At 30.5% G+C, this 21,298-nt stretch overlaps 1 protein-coding gene across 4 annotated transcripts in view; it reads right to left on the reverse strand.

Moving 5' to 3' along the window:
- LOC124491704 (hemicentin-1) overlaps nt 1-21,298 on the reverse strand; it is a 58,523-nt gene that overhangs the window by 27,814 nt on the left and 9,411 nt on the right. For all 4 annotated transcript variants that reach the window (XM_075735234.1, XM_075735235.1, XM_075735232.1 and 1 more), the window contains exons 3-8: nt 9,102-9,403; nt 3,488-3,551; nt 2,963-3,352; nt 2,758-2,878; nt 2,474-2,664; nt 974-2,374 (exon numbers count right to left, since the gene is read on the reverse strand). In XM_075735234.1, the coding sequence (XP_075591349.1) occupies nt 974-2,374; nt 2,474-2,664; nt 2,758-2,878; nt 2,963-3,352; nt 3,488-3,551; nt 9,102-9,403 (2,469 nt within the window). The remainder of the gene's footprint in view (nt 1-973; nt 2,375-2,473; nt 2,665-2,757; nt 2,879-2,962; nt 3,353-3,487; nt 3,552-9,101; nt 9,404-21,298) is intronic.

Raw genomic sequence — 21,298 nt, forward strand, 5'->3', positions numbered from 1 at the left:
CAAGTAACATACACACACACACACACATAAACTAATAGGTTTCCTCATAAACGCAAAACATATATAAAGACATACATAGATCCTAAATAAATGAACACAATGAAGCGAATAAACGATGACTATGGGTAGCTATGGCTATCAAACTAATGCAATGATTATGATGACGATCATCATTATGATGGTCGCCACTACCATCATCATCATCATCATCACAATGATCAACTGTGTGAACAACAAGAATCTAGAGAGAAAAAAAAACGGATATTATCAAGCAAAAAAAAAAAATAGAAGAAAAAGGAAAAAATTTTGCCGACACTCCAATTGGGAATGGGAGTTGAAAGTTGGAAAAAAGAAAAATAGTGAAATAACCGGAACTCAGTGAAATAACTAGTGGATGTAGAGTACATTGGATAAATCCAGTGGTTCCCGTTGAGAATTGTAGACACATAAACCCTCGGTCACTAAAACAACAAAACAGCTAGGCTTTAACATGGTGATAAAATTTCAAATTAAAAAAATGTCATCGATATAGCTAGGGACGTCTTATTACTACCAATTACTGGCTATAGACCAGTCAGCATCACTGTATCGAAACATTGAACATGGTGTTTGTTGTTGAGTTGGACAATTTGGCAAATTAATTTAGTCCTCAGAGAAGAAACTATGGTTTTGTATAGTAATAGAATTGAAATACTAATATGGCTAGCCTATAATTAAGCAGAGGAAATGGAATCGAATCGAGAATAGTGGGAATGACATTGCCATAATGAATTCCAACATTAAGTTTCTTCAAGCATACGTTTTTTTTCACCCAAAATTACCAAATCTCTTTTGTGTCGTTTTGTTTTTCTCGTTTCAAAGCAATTCTCTCAAAGCTAATTAATCTGCTCTATTTCGAGATTCAAACTGGATTAAATTCCCTATACCACTGTATAAAAAATAGAATGAAAAAAAAAAAAATAGTCCCACTTACATTCAACTTGAAATCTAGAATCCGAACGAATGGATGGTCCTACCAGATTACCACTGGAAACACAGGAAAATGTTGTGCCCGAATCACGAACACGATCTAATTTACTGCGGCCAGATTTCGATATATTCCATGTGAGCGTAGATTCAATACCAGGAAAACGGTTGAGTAAAAATTCTTCCGGTAGCTGTTCTTCGATAATACGATATTCACTTTTTGTACCATTATCGATTGGTTGATCATTACGATACCAATGTAGTGAACATAATGGAAAACATTCTACACGACAATATAAGGTGATCAGATCGGAACTATCAGAAGATGACGGCCTCAAGCCATTCAATTCATTTCCAGTCACGTAACCATATGTTTGGCCATTACCTGCGTGTGTGTTCCATGTGGCAGTGTTCATTTCATTTTGATTATAATTCATATATGATGATTCTAATGATGAAGAACTACGAAAATCTTCATTGACACCGATTGTAGCTGGTAAAGGATTGATGAAACGAGGTGGTGCATACGGAATCAATTCAAATTGGCCTCGAGCACCGAATCCAACTTCGTTGACAGCCGAACATGAAATATTACCACGATTCACGATACGCACATTCTGTATTGTCAATATCGGTTGCCGAGATTCAAAAACCATACCATCACTATTCTCCCAATGGTATTCCGTATGATCCGAAGGACTACCATAATCATTGACAATGCATTCTAAAGTAAGATTTCTTCCTTTTATTGGATGTGGTTCATCCAATAGACGTATAATCGATTTACCAGGTGGATAATGTACAATGATTTCGATTTCATTACTGAGTTCACTAGCTCCTGCTTCACTTATAGCTTGACAAGTATAATTCCCTGTCAAACTTCGAGGTATGCTAAGCCATGACAATTCTTTTTGTGTACTAGTATCACCATCCAATTCACTAAAAGTTTCGCCATTGTTTTTGAGCCATCGCATTCGTGATGCTGAACGGGGATTACCATCATGAATATCGCATACCATTCGTAAATCATCACCTTCTTTGAGCAAATAATCGGAGGATGAAGGATTTGGATAGACAAACAATGAAACAATTGGTGGATAAAGCACATTCAGGTAGATGGAACTATTAGGCACACCAGAACCAAATGTATTGGCCAATGTACAATGATAATGGCCAGTATCATTTCGAGTTACATCCATTATAACTAACGTAGGAGAATTCGTTACTGATTCAATGATATATCTGCTACGATCACTTATATCTAAACGACGACCATCTTTAAACCATATGGTTTCATTCTCTAACAATTGGCTAGGATTAGCCAAATAAGTACAATAAATCTTCACCATTGGTGTTGATTCATTTACGGTTACACCGTTTTGAGGCTCCATCACAACGATTGGTGCAACTGTCAAAAAAGAAAAAATTAAGAATAAATCGTTTTTCCACCATCATCAACATATGAGTAAGACAAATCGAATAAAAAAGCTATGATTACACAACTTACAAAGTACAGATATCTCGGTTGATTTATTAATGGGCGTACGCATTGCTACATTGGCTGCTTCACAAGTGATAGGATTCAGATGATCCTGATGACCAACAATAATCTCTAGTTTTGATCGACTATTGACAGTGATTCGATCAATGTTTGTTTCGATCGTATTCTGTATTGAATGTCCATCAATTATCCTAGAACTAGAGAGAAAAAGATTGAGAAATGAAAAACGATTGAAATGGTTAATGATCAAAAGTAACAAAACAACAAAGATCGGTCAAAACATCACTTACCCATTGCGCCAAACAATTTCGGCAGCCGGTTTACTTCCATAAGCCACACATTCAATCACAGCTATATCGCCTTCACGTACCGATGTACTTGGTCCGATTATTTCCATTGTTTTGATACCAACTAATCGTTTTACAAAAAAAAAGATATAAATTGGGCGTATCAATCAATAAAGATTTTTTCCCAGTTGAAATAAAATATACTTACCACTGACATCGAGAACCACATGTTTATCCATTGTACCATTACCAATTGTTTCATGTTCAATATGACATTCATATTTCGAACCAAGATCATCACGTGAAAGTTTTTTATTTAATATTAATGTAGCACGATCCATTCTGACATTAGAATTAATATCATCGCCGGATGTACCTGTAGTTACAATGAATGAATCACTGCCACTACTTGTAGTTGATCTAATAAGCTCATTTGTTTGACCACGTGAATCGACCGAACGCCATATAATAATCGGTGTTGGTCGTGCATCGATCACAGTGCATGCCAATTTAAGATAATCACCTTCGGTCAATGATAAATGATGACCATTCGATAGGATATCGCCTTCATGTTCTATCCATGAACGGCTTGGTTTGGCTTTTGAATATAACAAAAAAAATGAAATAAAAAAAGTAGATAATCAATCAGGATATATTGCAACGAAAAAATGAGGCCATTATTAAGCATTCATGAATAAATGTAAAACAATGTATAACTTATTCCTTTACTTACCGATTATATTCAATTGCACATAAGTCAATGATGGACATTTACCGGCTACATAGGTGACATCGCACTAGTTTGATATTTGAGTGGGTGGAAAGGAATTGGATTCACAGAAAGAAAAAAAAACCATTATTATCATATATCGATTGTATGCATATTGATTGGAATCATGTGTTTTATGGATAATTCTAATAACATAAACAAATTGCTCCAGTAAACTAATGAATGTCGTTCACATGAACACAAATATGGCCAACAAACCTAAAAAAAAACAAAATCACAAACCAAATCTGAGCGATAGAAATCAAATAATGGTTTCTCTTGCTATCATTTTTGATTATTGGTTCTATAGACTGACTGGCTTCTAAATGGATTTCGAAGCAATTCCGGACCGGGCCTAATGTAAATTGAATGTATATGAACTGGCCATCATTACTGGATGGCCTCAATAATGATCCATCATTTCTTCAAAACTGGTGTATGGACTGTTTTACTTTCAAAAAAGAAAACAATTGTATGAAAGAAATGAATGAATCAAACAGCCAACTATATGTACGCTATATTGGCCTAAGCCTGAAGAATAAAATCAGATTTGTAATTCTAGTTTGGCTGCGGGTGAAAATGAAGAATTTTTATTCCATTACAAATGATTATCATGATCACAACATATAATGAAAATAAATTAAATAAAAATTAACTTGCAACCAGACCGATATCGGTCCAAAAGAGATGAATGTTAAAAAAAAGATTTCACAAGAAAAAAAATACTGAATAGATAGATGGAAATATATAGATAAAGAGATCAAGACTGTCACTTTTCATTTATTTATTCTCGCTTCCTCTATGATTCTTGTTTTCGTTTGGTTTTTTTTTACTCATGTATCAATTGATGAATGATGAGCCTTGGCCAATGTTAATAGTAATACAGGCTGGTGGTAATATATTTATATACACTAAGCTTCAAGAATGCACATGAAATTTGTATGAATGAAAATGAATCCATCCGGATTTGCCGGACTATTCACACAAGCATCATCATATACAAGTATTGAGAAAAAAAAACTAACAAAAAATCGGAAAAAATCGAATCAGCCTTCGACTATTGGGGCAAGTATAGAATAGAAAAAAAAATTTGGGGCAATTTTGGCCTACAACCACTATTCAGAGATAGTTTTCTCCAGAGACAGATAGCTAACTAACCAAGACCATTGTATGAGCCATAGCCATATTGTTGAGTGAATCTACGAATCTCTAACATGTTTTGTTCGATTAGTGATTTTATTTAGTTTTTTCTCGATTCACTATATTTTTTTCAACTCTCAGAACTTCAAATGTTGTCGAACAACAACAACAACAACAACAGCAACGAGAACTGGCCAGTAGAATAATTAAGTCAAACATTGTGTTGTTGGCAAAAGAGAAGAAAAAAAGATTTGTCAAATGACAATCACAATGAAATACACAAACACAGACCAAATGTCTAAAAATGACCGGCCAAATATTACCACACGCGGATGCTTCTATGTATATTTGTATTGGGTGCCAAATTGCTTTTAGTTGTTCGAGATCATTGCCGTTTAGTTTTGATTGTCTTAATTAGAAAACGGTATGACCACACATTCAACACCCTCACAACAAAAATACACACAAACCCATACACACCCAATACGGTTTTGGGCGCCCAGACATTGATTCTACATTTTCAAAAATGGAACCTAGTTACACTAGCACACAACTACATACTTCACATAACGATTTTTTTCCTTCACTCTTCGATTCATTAATCATCGATTTTTTCTAAATTCTTCTATCATCTACTAATATCAATCCCTATGGTCTGGAAAAAAATGACTACAGTCAAAACATTGGATGAAAATATATTTAAACGCCAACGCTGATGGTAAATAGTTTGGAAAATTTTTCCAATCATCATCATTATCATCATTGGAGTTTAGGAATTATGGCTCATGATGCTGATGCTGTTGGAATGTGAATAGAAAATGGCTTTTTTCCGATACAGACAGTGAAATAGGTAGGTGTGTGTGTGTGTGTGTCTAAAGTAAAAGAATTTACTCTTTCAACATGGAAACTAATTACTAATAACTGTTTATACTAGAATAATAATGTTGATGATGATGATCATGATACACATGAAATCAAAGGAAGCAAAAAAGAAAAAAGTACGATCAAATGAACCGTTAATTTATTGATGGAACGCTAGAAAGGGAAAAAAATTTGCAAAAACTTTGCAACTTATCCTTTTGATATTTATAAAAATGTCAAGTATTCTATTTTAGAAGATTGAAAAAGAAAAAGCTAAACTCGATCGAAAAACAATACGGATAGTGAATTGTGTTTGTTCGGTTGCCTTATTTTGATTCAAATCACCAGAGAGACTGTTAAAGAAGAATAGAATAAGAAAAAATCTTGACTGAACTCCTGAAACAATCATAAAGATTACGGTATAATGATTCAATGACAATTTCTATGATATGCATGTGTGTGTGTGTGTGTTACAATTTCATATATAAAAAAGAATGATATAAGCGGAAATAAGTAAGCAAAAAAAAAACTTTTATCTTATTAAGTTTTTTGTTGTTGAAATCAAAATCAAAAAAAAAAATCGAAAATGACGATGATGATGGTGGTGGTGGTGGTGGCGGAGAATGACAACAAATCATGTGATCAATTCAAATCAAATGAAAAATATTTTTCTGGTAAATATTTTGTTTTTCTTTTCCTATTTACGCGATAAACAAGAACCTGTTTTTTTTCTTTTTTTATCCAAAAATTTTGATTTGTCACACATGTGCCATTTTTGTTGGTTATTGTTCAACAAATGAATGAATGAAATGGAAAAAAATGAATTATCGATTTGACAAAACTGTATCTGTCAGCCAGAAATGAAGACTGAAATGAAAAAAAAATTATAATGTGGAATCGATATATATATATGTGTGTGTGTGTGTGATCATCATCATTGATATGGTGACAATCATCGACAGACAGTCTGTTTCATATGTATCAAAGTTTGAATCTGCAAATTAGCTGTCAGCATAGATATGAAGAATTTTTTCTTTCTTTTTTTTCATTTGATATATGGCTATATATATATGATAGACATTAACACACAAAAACATGAATTACAAACTTCAAATAAACATCTAGTGAATGAAAATTTGATTAAATTTTGCTGTTTTTTTTTCATTCATTATTATTATTACTTTATAAAAAGAAATTCTCTCTTCATTCATTCATTCATGATGATGATGAAAAAACACATCAGATGTGACATGTATATAATGTGTTCCAAATCATTCCCATCCATAACGGTTAATACGATTATGAATGGAATAGTGTGTGTGTGTGTCTGTGTGTCTGTGTTCATAAACAGAACAAACGTTAAGGTGTAGCCAATTTACAATTTCATGATGAATATGACAAATAATAATAATCAAAGAAAAACCGAATATTACATTGTACCATTATGAAGTAATCAACAAGCTAGAAAAAAAATTACTTTTCTAATAATAAATGAATTCAATAAAGGCTAGAATATTCATCAGTAAAAAAACATCAGAATTCTCTATATGTAAATGACAAAAAAAAATAATAATTTCTCATCACAAATGGATGAGAAAAAAATTTGAATCTTGCATGTAATTCTCAATTAACAATGAGTGAATGTAAGAAAATGAATCATGAAAAACTTGTAAAATGAATGGAATATATGGAATTTAAATTATGAAGAATCAGAAGAAAAAAAACACATTTTTTTCACTCCATTCATATATTCATTTTACTTTTCTACACTTTTCCCATTTATTCTTGATTTGGAATAAAAATATAAAAAGCTAATTTAACAATCATCACAATCAAAATGTAAATTTGAACTTTTTTCTCTTTTTTCTCTTCATTGTCCTTCCACTGTCTACGTTCCGGCAAAACTTTGGAACATTTTTTTTCTCTTTTTCTCTCATAATTTGAATGAATTGGAATGTCTAGAAAGTTTGTCAGTGATTTTCCGTTTTGTCGGCTTCATTCATTCTGCAGTATTCACCCCACACACTCACTCACTCACACACACACACACACTATTTTTAGGGATAGACCAGAGTTTAAAATAATTTCTACATTTCATTCATAGAAATACGCAAACAGACAACATAAAATAAATGATGATTCTGTTATTTTCAATTCTGGACAACAATACACATAAGAAATAATTATGCATTTTTTGACACACACACACAAGAAAAAGATCCTTGAAATCCAAGAATATGAATAAAAATAAAATAGACAAAAATGATGATGAGTCCTTTGAGAATTGTTCCACCAAACAAAACAAAACAAAAAAAAATCGACACGATTGTTCAAAAGTAAAATATATAGATAATTCGATTTCAAACGATATTTAAAAAGAAAAGGTGAATTGTCAATTGCTAACTCCTCTACAACCAACACCACCACCGCCACCACCATCAAGACCAATCATATGTTCAATCTAAATTGGCAATCTCGTATATATTTGAGTATAAGTGGAAAAATAATGCATTCTATTACTAAATTGAAGAAAATGATGATGACAATTTGACTTTCATATCAAAGAAAAAAAAAACAAAAACTAACTAAATCAATTTGTTTCGATTGAATCTAATGCCTACAATTCCATAGGATGCATACAATATACAACAACACACATATAAACAACGCAATTTGTTTGTTTGTTTTTGTCGTTTATCTGAAACAAGAAAAAAAACTGTTTGCTTATCGTAATCAGAATCAAATTGGATTCCCACACACACACACACACACACATACACACTTATAAACAAACAACAACTCAAAGATTTCAGATCCGAAAAAAATAAAAGATCCGAATCAAATAAGTAAAATAGAAAAAAGGGTCACCACTTTTGTATCAACGATTTATATACTTCCTCAAGTATGAAGAAAATTATTTCCAATCTAAAAACAGGAACAATACAAAAAAACGGACCCTAATGAATAAACAGAGCATAATGGATTGTTGTTGTCGTTGTTGTTGTTCCGTTGTTATACGACTGATTTAATTCAGGTGAAGACAATTTTTTGTTATTTAAAAAAAGAAGATTCAATAGTAGTCATCATCATTGGTATTAATCACCATTACAATGACAATTTAAGACTGATGATGAAAATATTAAGAAAGGTCAGCTAATTTCAAATTTTTTTCCTTGTTAAATGAAATATATAATTCTCACACTCGATCCGGTTATTTGATTTTCAAGAAATTTGTTTATCCAAAAAGAATGGATATACCATGAGAGAATTTAAGGCTAATTTATTATTTAGATTTTTTCTCGCACATAAATGCACACACACACGCGTTGGCGTTTTTTTTTTCTTCATTTCAATAATCAAAGCTAATTAAGTTCGTTCATTTGCCGTTGTCGTCAAATCTGTTTCTGGTTTGGTTTGATTTGGTTTGTTTCATTCATTCATTCAATGATTGATCAAACAGATGAAAAAAAAATTCATTCTACCAGAACAAACAACATCATTAGTATCCATTCTCATTCATTTAATGATAATTTGTAATATGATTAAAGAATATATATAAAAAAAATTCTAAACTTACCTTGTAAAAAGCTTCATCGGACGGTTTTAATGAATTAATAACTAAACGGGCTTCAGATTTTTGTTTAGTAAAAATGGCTCGACCAGTTAATGAACTAAGCGCTTTATTAACATTATCATCTGAATATACCCATATTCGTGACCAACGATCCTCACGTGAATCAAGCCGACTCCATGTAAGGAAATAGATGGCACCACAATTCTCTTCATCAATATAACAAGGCAATGAGGCTGATTGTTGGGCAATACCTTTGACCATAACACGTTGATCTTCATGTTGACTATTTATTGTTAATGTACCACCTGTGAACAAAAATTAAAAAAAACAATAATTAGTATGAATATTTATTGAATAATAATAATAATAATTTATAATAGTAAGTATGTATAAATCTACAAAACGAATAAACAAGTGATGTGAATGTAAATTTAGAGATTCTCATCACATGTTACTGAGGTCTCAACATATTCTGTAATGATCATCATTAACAAACAAACAAACAAAAAAAACATTTATTTAAAAAAACCCATGTCTTTTTCTCGCTGATCTTGACATCTCAATCTTTTTTTTTAAAAAAGATGCCAAAAGTTGATTCTTTATTTTCTCGTATGTGTCAAAATTCAAGCCGAAACATTCTCTGATGCAAACTATTGATACCTGATGTATTGGTGATGAATGGCTATGATTTATATATGTTTCAAAAGCGAAGAATTAACACACACACACACACACAAAAAAGTGCAACGTCCTCATCATTATCAACATCACACTACTGCTATTGATCACTGGCTAAATTAAGCCAAATTTAAAGTCAAACATAACATAGACAAATGCCCATGTGATTTTTCATTTTGAAAATTTCATTCATTTACAATGTTAGCCAATATCGTAATCATGGAAAGTAACCAACAGCGAGAAACTATGAGAATCAAATTTTCACAAACACATACCCCTTCTGAATTGATTGATTACCGATATCCAGCAACTAATCAACAAGAAGAAAACCATGATTCCTTTCAAAACATAAACATCATTTAAATCATATGCGATTTTCATACATCAATCTCACACACAAAGATTAAACAGAGTAAAGATGATAATAGAATAAAAAAAATTAAACAAATTACCAAAATCTTAAATATAATAAAAGAAAAGCAAACGAAAAGCATTAAAGATTGACCAAATTAATCGAAAATGAGATTTGAAAATTTCCTTAAAAAACGTTTTTTCTTCATCCTTCGGCTACCATAATATAAAAATTGAATGAACGAGAGAGAGAGAGAGACCAAATTCCTTGGAACATTCTTACCGACAAGTGAAAGATTAAAAGATTTGAAGATATATTTTCCAATTAATTAATCGAAGTTATTTTAGTGGCTTTTATCAAGAAAAAAATACCATGTTAATGATGTATACACATTGTATAAACATTCCAACATATTGTCAGTATCGTGGTAACTCGGTTTGCGAATGACATCAGCTAACGTATAAATGAAACATGTGATCTTTGTCAATAATGAGTCAGCAAGCTTAAATCGTAACCAAAATGACACAGTATTTTAAAATGAAAAAATCATACATGACATTTACATTGTTCATAAAAAAGGGGTTGAAAAAAAAATTAATTGATTCACAAGATGTTTCGGGTAGGTCGGTCGGTGATGATCATCTATTAGTTGAGGTTCTATGTAATCTTTTTTCTCACTCATTAGTTGTTCCAAGCAAGCAATGTGTTAATTAGTATCTTCTTCATTTTTTTTTCTCTGTTCGTTACAGAAAATTTATTCGACAACTAAACACTATATGCAATTAATGATGAACAAAATGAAAGGGCCAAAAAGAGAATTTTTGGTAATTCGTACAGAATTTATGTATATATAGTTATTATTACTGTGTTGTCGCTGTGTTGTTGTCTTTTATAATAGACAAGAGCTCATTAAAAGCTCATGATGATAGAAAGATCTGAAAAAAGATGAAGAAAAAAAATTCTGGTTCTCAAAAGGTCCTCATTATTATTATTATTATTATTTAGAGTTACGGTCTCAAAGATTTATGAATGGATGAAAAAAAAACGGAATTTGATTGTAAAGAGAAAAAAAGAACTATAATAATAATAATCAATGCCGATGTTGATTGTGCTGTTGATGATGATGATGATGGACAATTCTAATAAAGCTTCGATCGAACATGGCAAGTCATTATTATTATGGTGAACCCTTATTTTGACATTCAAAGCAATTAATAATTAGGACAATGTTCAATGTGTTCATCATCCTCATGATGAGATATAGAAAACAATTTTTATTCACAATTACTATAAAATGGTCAATTGAATTGTATTCGAATTGAATGAATATATCATCATCATCATAATCATTATAGAAATATGAAACAGCAAAGCAAAAAAAAAAAAAAAAATGAAAGATGAAAAGTCGTTAACAAACTTTGCGCTTCATACATTGAATAGATGAATTCGATATTGATATGATTCCAAAGAATCAAAGACATGAATTCAATATTCATACTAACCCACACACACGAGAAAACGAGAGTGAATGTCGTTCTGGGTATCATCATAATGTATATAATAACATTTATTGGCAATGATCCATGACTTGATGAACACACAAACGAAACCAAAATGAAAACGACCATAGAAAAATATAACGATAATCATCAATGATGATGATGATGATGATGATCAGTTTGTTGTCGTCATAACCAATTTATATAGTATAAAATAACATCAATTTTTTTGTGTTATGTATAATGTATGTATGTAATGTCAATATAAATCGGTGTATAGATCGATTTTGGGATCTGGTTACACACACACACACACACAAACATCACAACCATTCAATAAAAGAAGATAATTTTGCTACCACCACAAATATAAAACACGCCATGATTCTCTTCATATTGTTGTTGTTGTGTTGTTGTTGTCGTTATTATTGTTATTTTGTCTGGTTCTATGTTCTGGTAATTTCCCACTCTTCCATATTTTTTTCAACCAAAAAAAAAACCAGCTTGATGGCATAAAAACAACAATTTAAAACTTCGAAACTTTGAAACAAAAAAAAATATGAACCTGGAAATATTGTTTGTGAAAAAAGCCTATTGCCAACACCAAAAAAAAAAAAAAATTGTTATTTAGTTTCATTTTAAAACCAAGCCAATTCAAATCATTTCACGAGATTGTATTATCAATTTTATAATCATCATTTTTGGTTAAATCAAAAATCTAAAAGGATGTCTACATAAGAGAACAAAAAGGAAGCAAAAAAAAAATATCGACAAGATTTATGCAAAGTAAGATTATTCACGAAATAGAAGAATCCAGATTTACAGACACCAACATACACATGGTCAAATAAAGAGAGACAAACAGACAGTTGAAAGTCAACTCAGATTTCAGAAACAAGAGATAGAACAAAAAAAAAAAGTTTCCAAGTGATAAATATTCATATTTTGCCATATAGATAAAGGAAAAAAATGAATAAGTAGAATGCAAATAGTTGATATGCACATGTGATACACTTCATCATTTTGGTTCGTTCCTGAAACACTACAATTATTACAGTGGTATTCAACTTTTTTTTCAATCAAATACAAACAATATACCATCATGTATCATTCTTTTTTTTTTGCAAATCGCTAGCGTGAAACAATAAATTTGAAAATCACTGTTTCAAGTTTATTTGCCTTATGTTGTATCGATTTTTATTTCGGCACTTTTTTTTTGGTTTTTGGATGAACTTTTTATTTTTACAATATCCCGCACAAACACACAAAGAAACAAGTGACCGAGTAATTGAATCCAGAGAGAAGAATATTTCGTCTAAGCAAAAAAAAAAAAAAGATAGATGGATGGATGGATGGATGGATGGTTGGGCTATCCAATCTTTTGTTCTTAATATTAGTTTTTTTCTATCATTTCGATACATGGTTTATTTTTTTTACAATGGATTCTTTCGTTTTTTTTTTGCAAAAGAGAATATTCTTTACAAGCCGACAAAAAAAATGTATAAACATTATACAACAAAGTGATGATGAAACAAATAAATAATAAGGCAACAAAAAGTGAAGAAATAAGAAAAAGAGAAAATAGACAAACAAACAATATAACAAAATGAAACAAACAAAAGAAAAAAAATGATTGAATGAAAAGAAAAAAAATTGCCTGGAAATTGTTGTTTTTGTTTATTTTCAACAAATAAAAAAAACTACATGCATCCACATACAAATACATGGGCAATATATGGGCTTCATCAATAAACATGCAGAGAACACATTTCCTGTTCATGTTATATTTCAATTCAAAAATCCATAAACATTTTGTAAATCGATTTTCAAGTAATGTGTATTTGTCGACAGGCCATATACATATTAGATTCTAAGATAAACAAACATAATGATGATTCTGGACATGTGACAATCGATGTTTTCATCATCCAATATTATTATAATCCAATGATGATGATGATGATTGAGGTCAAACGTCAATTGCCAGAAAGATGGTGTAAAGATTTTTCTCTTGTAAGATGGTAAAAGAATTGATTCAAATGCCTTCGTATCATCACATAAGAAAACAAAACTGGACAGATTTATAAACAAACATATGAATCGTGGTTAGATATCCAATTTCTCTGCAATTCCCTTCCATTCAAATGAACATCTGAATATAATCACACAGAAAAATATGAGTCTGGCAAACAAACAAACAAAAAAATTAATATTTTTCACAATAGCAACCAAACAACATCCGCAATGAAAAAAAAAATTCAGCGCAAATAATTTTCTGTGTTACGAATTGTTTGGGGGCAAAATTTTTCATTTTTTTCTGAAAAAAAAAATTTCAAATATAACGACTATTAGTTTTGCAGTACACACAGAAAAGTTTTTTTTTTTTTTTGAAAAAAAAATCAGAATTCAAAATGCACACCCAAAGAAAAAAAAAACCAGAAGAAAAGACACAGCAGTACGTTCAATTCTCTGGTCGATTGTAATTCGAATGGATCATTTCAAATTTTATTTTTATTTTTTTTTTATTTTCATTCTTTCAGGCAATTTTTCTGGCAATCATTCTTTGTATTCGTTGTATAGTTATATATCACAGCGACGCATATTTCGTGAATAAAGTCCGATTTCGATTTTGTTCAAACATCATTCATTGCCATCGAATTATATCACAGAGAGAATTTTCAGTGAAATGAAAATTGGAATCATACAACTTTGGGTGTTAGAAGAAGAAAAGACATCATTTGGTAACAATGATGATCATCATATCTATAACTGAACACACACACACACTCATATATAAATAATCAAACAATTTTTTTCCATTCTTCATCATTTTTGTATCATTGGATCGAACCATACAAACAAAGTGGCAATACGAACTGGGCAATAAATCAGCTTAACCAAATGGGAAAAAAAAAATCTTTTTACAAGATACAATCCAGAAAAAAAATCTGATTCAAACAAAATCTGTATTAACAATATGTAATAGTAGTATAGTGGGCAAAAGTTTTAATTTTTTTTTCATTTTTGATTATAACTGATTAGATGAAAGTTCAGAAGCAAATTTCTGCTGCTGACAAAATAATGGCCAAGAGAAATGATAAAAACATAAAATCAAATGATGGAAATATGTTCTCACTGTATATGTCTTTTCATAGGAATTGAATTTGAAAAAAAATCAAATTCAATATTCCCTACATTCACAGGAATAACAACGATGAAAAATTCTTGATAAAAAGGCAAAAAAAAAAGAATTTCAATAATCATCCAAACGGTTTTCAGCTTTCATCTGAATTCCTTTTCCATTTGAAAGGCAACATCTTGCTGCCACTTGATAATTACGAATCCAATGATAATCAATGAATGAATCGAAGAAAATGAATGCTCAACTAGAGAGAGAGAGAGTGAATAGAGAAACAAAAAAAAAAAAGCAAAAACAAAATAGAATGAGCCTATTCATTCATTCATAGGATCATCATAATCGGTCGATCTTGAATGGTTGAATAAAAGGTTCATTGTATGAGTATGTGTGTGTGTGTGTGTGTGTGTGTGTGTGTATCATAAATTGATGTGTTTTTCAATTCGATTAAAGATAGAAATGAACAAACAAACAAACAAACAAAAAAAATTGTAAGACAGGGTGCAAGATAGTTGAATGTCTCAATCACAATTTCAAAGACCTACAATGATAAGAGTTTTGCGTTTTTGTTTTCATCATTCATTTCATATCGATGATGATAAATGAAATGAAATGAATGAATGAATGGAATGGAATGCATTCAATAGAAATTGTGGAGCAAACGAATGAAAGAAAAAGATTCGACATCTAATAACAACATAGGTAATCATAATCATCAATTTTGAACATTTTCGATTTTGATTTTTATTTTTCTTTTTTTTTCAATTTGGTCCATTGTCTTCACACAGAGTGTGTCATGATTTTATTGGATTTTACTTCTTTTTCTATCTGGATGTGTGTACATGTGTGTGTGTGTGAAATAAATTAAATTTTTTTCATAGGAAGGAGATATCTCTTTCGGTGGCTTTGGGCTATTCATTGATCATCAGAATCTTATATATTTATATCTCAGATATGAGTATTTAGTTTTATCGACTTTTTTTATAAAAAAATGGGCCCATCGTAGAAATAATTTGGTTCACAAAAAAATGGAGACAAAAAAACTGGAAAAGCGTTTTTTCTCGTTTTTTTTTTGGTTGAAAAAAATATGGAAGAGTGGGAAATTACCAGAACATAGAACCAGACAAAATAACAATAATAACGACAACAACAACACAACAACAACAATATGAAGAGAATCATGGCGTGTTTTATATTTGTGGTGGTAGCAAAATTATCTTCTTTTATTGAATGGTTGTGATGTTTGTGTGTGTGTGTATGTGGAAAACAATCTGACAAGAAAAAAACCCAAAACCAGGTTTTTTTTCATTTAGAGGTTTTCCAAAATGAGATACCAAAATCAATTTTATTGAACGAAAAGAATGATGACAACCAAGAATGATTGTTTGATTTTGAGACCAAAGAACAAAAAACGTTCCATCTCATCATCATCATCATCATCATGATTCCATTGGTAAGAATTGCTAAGGAATCTTACCATTATATCTTTTGTCATTGTCTGATATTTTTACCGTTCAAAAAAAAAAATATTAATTATGACTTAGACCAAATGCCAAAATAAAGGATATCTGATGATCATCTAACCGACACGAACAATAACCATAAAAAGTCAACTTTTATTGAAAAAATCGATTCAATCCATTCCACAATCGATTCGAATGTGAAATGTTATGTTATTCATTTTGTTCTAAAGCATCTACGTAGATTTTCATTTTATTATCATTATCACCATCATATACATAAAGAAAAACAATGAATCGAGGGTCGTCATACTACAACAGAAAAAATTCCATACAGTTCAAGTCTCGAGCAAATAGAATAATTCGATTAACAACAACAGAGTTTTAAAGCCATAGTGATTGTCGGATAGTTTTTCTTTTGGATATGTCAACATCATCAACATTCAGAAATCCAGAAATCGACTCCTATTTTATTTCTACTCCCCATTGTCCTTACTGTGTTAAAACACAAACAAAAAATCCTATTGCCGGCAGAAGATTGTATTATTTAATTAATTCTTTTGTTTCATCACATCAAACAATGCTAAACTTGCGAACATTACCGGAAAAGATAGAGTTTTATGTGGTTGAATGATGAGTATAGCGGGTATGATTGTGACATAGAAATAAAAAGAAACGGTTGAATCGTTTAAAAATTTGATTTCATCAAGAACAATCAGGCCTCAGCATACGGTTGAATGAAAATCAACCGAAAAACGATTCGAATATTGTTTGGATAACAGTCATACAGACACCGAATGAAACTAGGGACCAAATTAGTAAAATTAAATAGTATCACGCGATAAAAACTTGTGATTGGGATGCAATAGTTATTTTTCGGTTATTCACAATGGTAACAACTGAATCGAATAATTAATTCAAAACAAACAGAAAAAAAGTAGACAGAATGATGAAAAACCAAAGAATTGGGTTTGAGTTTTTTTTTTCTCTCTCTCTCTCTCTCTTTTTGGTTAAACAAGAAATCGTTCGTGCTTGATGCTTAATGTGATCAGAACAAACAAATACAAAGAATGACTAATGGAAGAATCGTTGATGACAAACTTTGGCCACAGGAATGAAAAGTTGGAATCGTCAATCACTGGTTTTTTTATGAATGTTAAACTAACTTTAACTGAAATTCCAAATCTGTTTGTTTGTTTTATCTGTGTGTGGTAATTTCTAATGAGAATGTCCAACTGATGATATAATCAATCATCGACTATTGTACGAATCGATATTATCATCAACAACAAATCTATATTAATTAACTCACATAAAACTATATAAATAAAAAAAAACGAAAGTCTTAAGTCAGAATTCCAATCATACTGATAATGATGATGATAATAATGATAATCAATTATCCAATGATCTCTGCCATATGGGATTAGCCGAATATGTTAGGTTCATATATAGACACATACACACACATGTCTATAGATAATTAATGCCGATTCCAATCACAAAAACGAACAAGAATTCAATACAAAAACAGAGACAGTGAAATAAGAAAACCACACCGAATGGTAAGCTTAGTCATCATGATTATTATTATGATAATGATAATGATGAAAAGGATCTTTTATAATAATCATTAAATATTGATAGAATCAAGGTGATCATCATCATCATATGTGGACAATGGCGTTGACCATAATAATTTTTAATAACTTATCCATAAGAAATGTCTGGACATTTACCAAGAGAAAAAATAATCTCTTCATCGTTCATAATTTCTAATGATCACCATAATATTACCACCACCACCACTACCACCAATAATATTTGACGTGATGATAATCATCCAAAAACAAAATGAAAAAAAACCTCAATCATCATCATCATCATACAATATCTGGCCATAGGTATTGGAATATTGACATGCCACACACACATGGATATAAATTCTTTATTAAAAAAAATCAAAAGCAAGATTAAACTACACAAATACCTTTAAAAATGAAAACAACAAACAAACACACATACAAAAAAAAGAAAACAAGAAATAATCTATATGATCTAGATAAATGGCTAAATTTTTCCCTTTTTTGGTAAAAATAAAATGGCAAGTGTTAAATCGTAAATATGTTTCAATATGTATTGGTTATTATAAAAACAATGTTAATATCTTAGAACAACAGATAAAAAACCATTTTTTTATATCTCTTTCTTTTCATTCTTCATGCGCCATAGTTAATATTTGGACAAACCAATAAGAGATAATTGGAAACGGAAGATTCAACAACAAACATTAACAACCAGATCTATTATTATCCATGGCAACCAACCAAGGACAAATGATGATAATATAAGCCAACGAACAAAGAGTAAGAGACACTTTTATCAAAAAAAAGAAAAAATTGGTCATTCTTGTTGATGATGTCCATCAAACCAGCTCATCATCATCATCATCAAAATGATGATATTCAAATGATTATTAATATTCATAGCAGAATAGAGAGTGGCTAGTTTTGATCAGGATTTGACGCCAAAGAATACATTTTAGACTTGTTTCAAGGTATAATTATTATTATCATTGTATTCTGAATAAGAGACAAATACCTCTGGTTAAAAAAAAAGTAAAACAGGACATAAAAAGGAAGAAAATTTATTCTAAAAAAAGTCAGGCGTCAATCTGAAAAAGAAGTTACCTTTTTCTTTTACTACTTCTACAATTTCGTCATAATAATGATTATACCGTTCAACAATTTTTTACTGAATGACAATGTTATGTAAACATAGACAAATAAATTGCTAGAAGTAAGATGAACAGACTCGATAACCCCATCAATGGTGACCATCATCATCATTAAATGGACAAACAAAACACAAAAAGAATAGAATCAAGTACAGTTTCTTTCTTTCTATCCTTTTTTTTTCTCTCTCTCTATGCCATTGTTTATTACCAACAATGACAATGAAGATGATGATGATGGTAATACAGATATCATACAGAAAACAAAAGGTCAGCTAAATTACCTTAATAATAGCTATCAATGATGATATAAACCAGTAAATAGTATACCAAACAAACAAACAAAAAACAGGACGCCAGAATCATGATTGTCAACAAGTAATAAAAACCCAAAAACAACAACAACAAATAAATCGATCAAACAGAAAGAATTGAGTTATCTTTGCCAGATTAAACAACGTAACTACAAACAAAGTTGAAAAAAAGAAATTCACAGATAATCGCTCAATAATAACCGAACAATCATCAGTTTTGATTAAACAATAAGAACGATAATAATAATGATGATGATTGAACAAAGGTCGTGTTGTAATACAGAAGCTAGATGAAATAAAAATAAAAAAATTCATTCTCCGATTGTCGTGACGCCCGCTCAACTATCCAACTATACAAACAAACATCAAATGTAAATAAAGATGATGATTCGAGTTTTTTTTCGTATGTCTGTGTTTGAATTGATACAAATAAAATACATTTGTAATAAATGATCATCATTTAATGTGTGATTGGTGAAACGATAGGAAACAAATCAAAACATCGGTCAATACAAACGGACAATTATAGCTAATTAATCTTTAAAAAAAGGGGAGAAAAGAGAAAATCGATCAATCGATTGATCGGATGATACGATTTACAAATGTTGTAACTAATTTAACCATAACCAATACATGATTCGATAAGGAATGGCGTGAAATTGCCGTGTGTTTTAGTGTTCATCATTTCTTGTCAATTTAATAATAAGGAGGATGATTTCGATAATGTTTAATGTTTGTTATCATCACCATCATCATCAATGGATGGAATATATTAGCATAATTTTTTACTATCATCATCATCATCATCATATTTATACATGGAAACCTGGCCAGATCGTCGGCTAGTTCAACAAACAAACACACACACACACACACACACACACACACACACACACACACACACATAAACAGAAGCTTGGCAGCCAATATATATAGATGGCCATTTGATAAATTCGGGTTATGCATTTATGTGTTGTGTCGATGACTATAACTTTCAATTCGAATATTACAATACAAAATACAATGGTAAAACAAAACAAAAAAACGGTTTCGAAAAAAAAGTCCCATAAAAATGGTCGTACCAAACACACACACACAAACAACAACAATCAAAAAAAAAAAAAAAAACACGATAGCAAATAGCACACAAAAAAAAGAACATTATACTCTATATATGTGTATGCAAAGTTGATATAATAAAAATAAATTAACTGTTCTTGAATCGAGAAAAAAATCAGGCCATTCTGGATCAAACGAACGAAATGAAATGAATGAAAAAAAAAATCCAACAACCAAAATGTAGATCAAAGTAGACCATTTAGATGCAGAGTCACATACGACGACGACGACGACAAACACATACGCAGCAAACACTTTTCACATTTGGTCAAAAGATAAAACACCCAAGTAAAGGAAATTTTTTTCTTTTCGTTAGTGGCAATTATTACCGATTCCTGAATTCTCCTATCATTTTATTGTTTTTAGTTTTACCCATTTTAGTCGCAACTTGAAATGAATAATAGTAGTAGTAGTTTCCTTTTTCTTATCCATTGGAAAAAGTTTTTGTCACAACTGCAATCTAAAACAAAGAACTTGGAAAAGAGAAAACCAAAAAATCTATCTAATCGATATTTAATCTATGATTTCAATAATATTCAAATTCACAAAGCCCAAATAAGTAAAAAGAGGACAGCATTTTGCCGTGCAGCATACATTCAAACATTTTCATATGAAGAAATTGAGAAAAATCAAATAGAAAATTATATCAAGAACCGGCAGACTGGCAACGAGAAATTCCAGAAAAGAAAGTGAAATAAATTTCCATCTCATTTCATACGTTTAAAATGTGCAATAATAAATAAATAACAATCGAACACAATTTTCAATTCATTTCAATATCCGATGCATATATATAATCTTTCATTATTTTCTCATTGGCACAAAAAAAATGAAATGATCAAACTTTTCATTTGAAGCATGATTGTGATTTTTTGTGTCTACATAAAGAGAGAAAGAGAGAATTGTCC

The sequence above is a fragment of the Dermatophagoides farinae genome, chromosome 1 (genome assembly GCF_024713945.1).
Source record: "Dermatophagoides farinae isolate YC_2012a chromosome 1, ASM2471394v1, whole genome shotgun sequence".
Classification (NCBI taxonomy): domain Eukaryota; kingdom Metazoa; phylum Arthropoda; class Arachnida; order Sarcoptiformes; family Pyroglyphidae; genus Dermatophagoides; species Dermatophagoides farinae.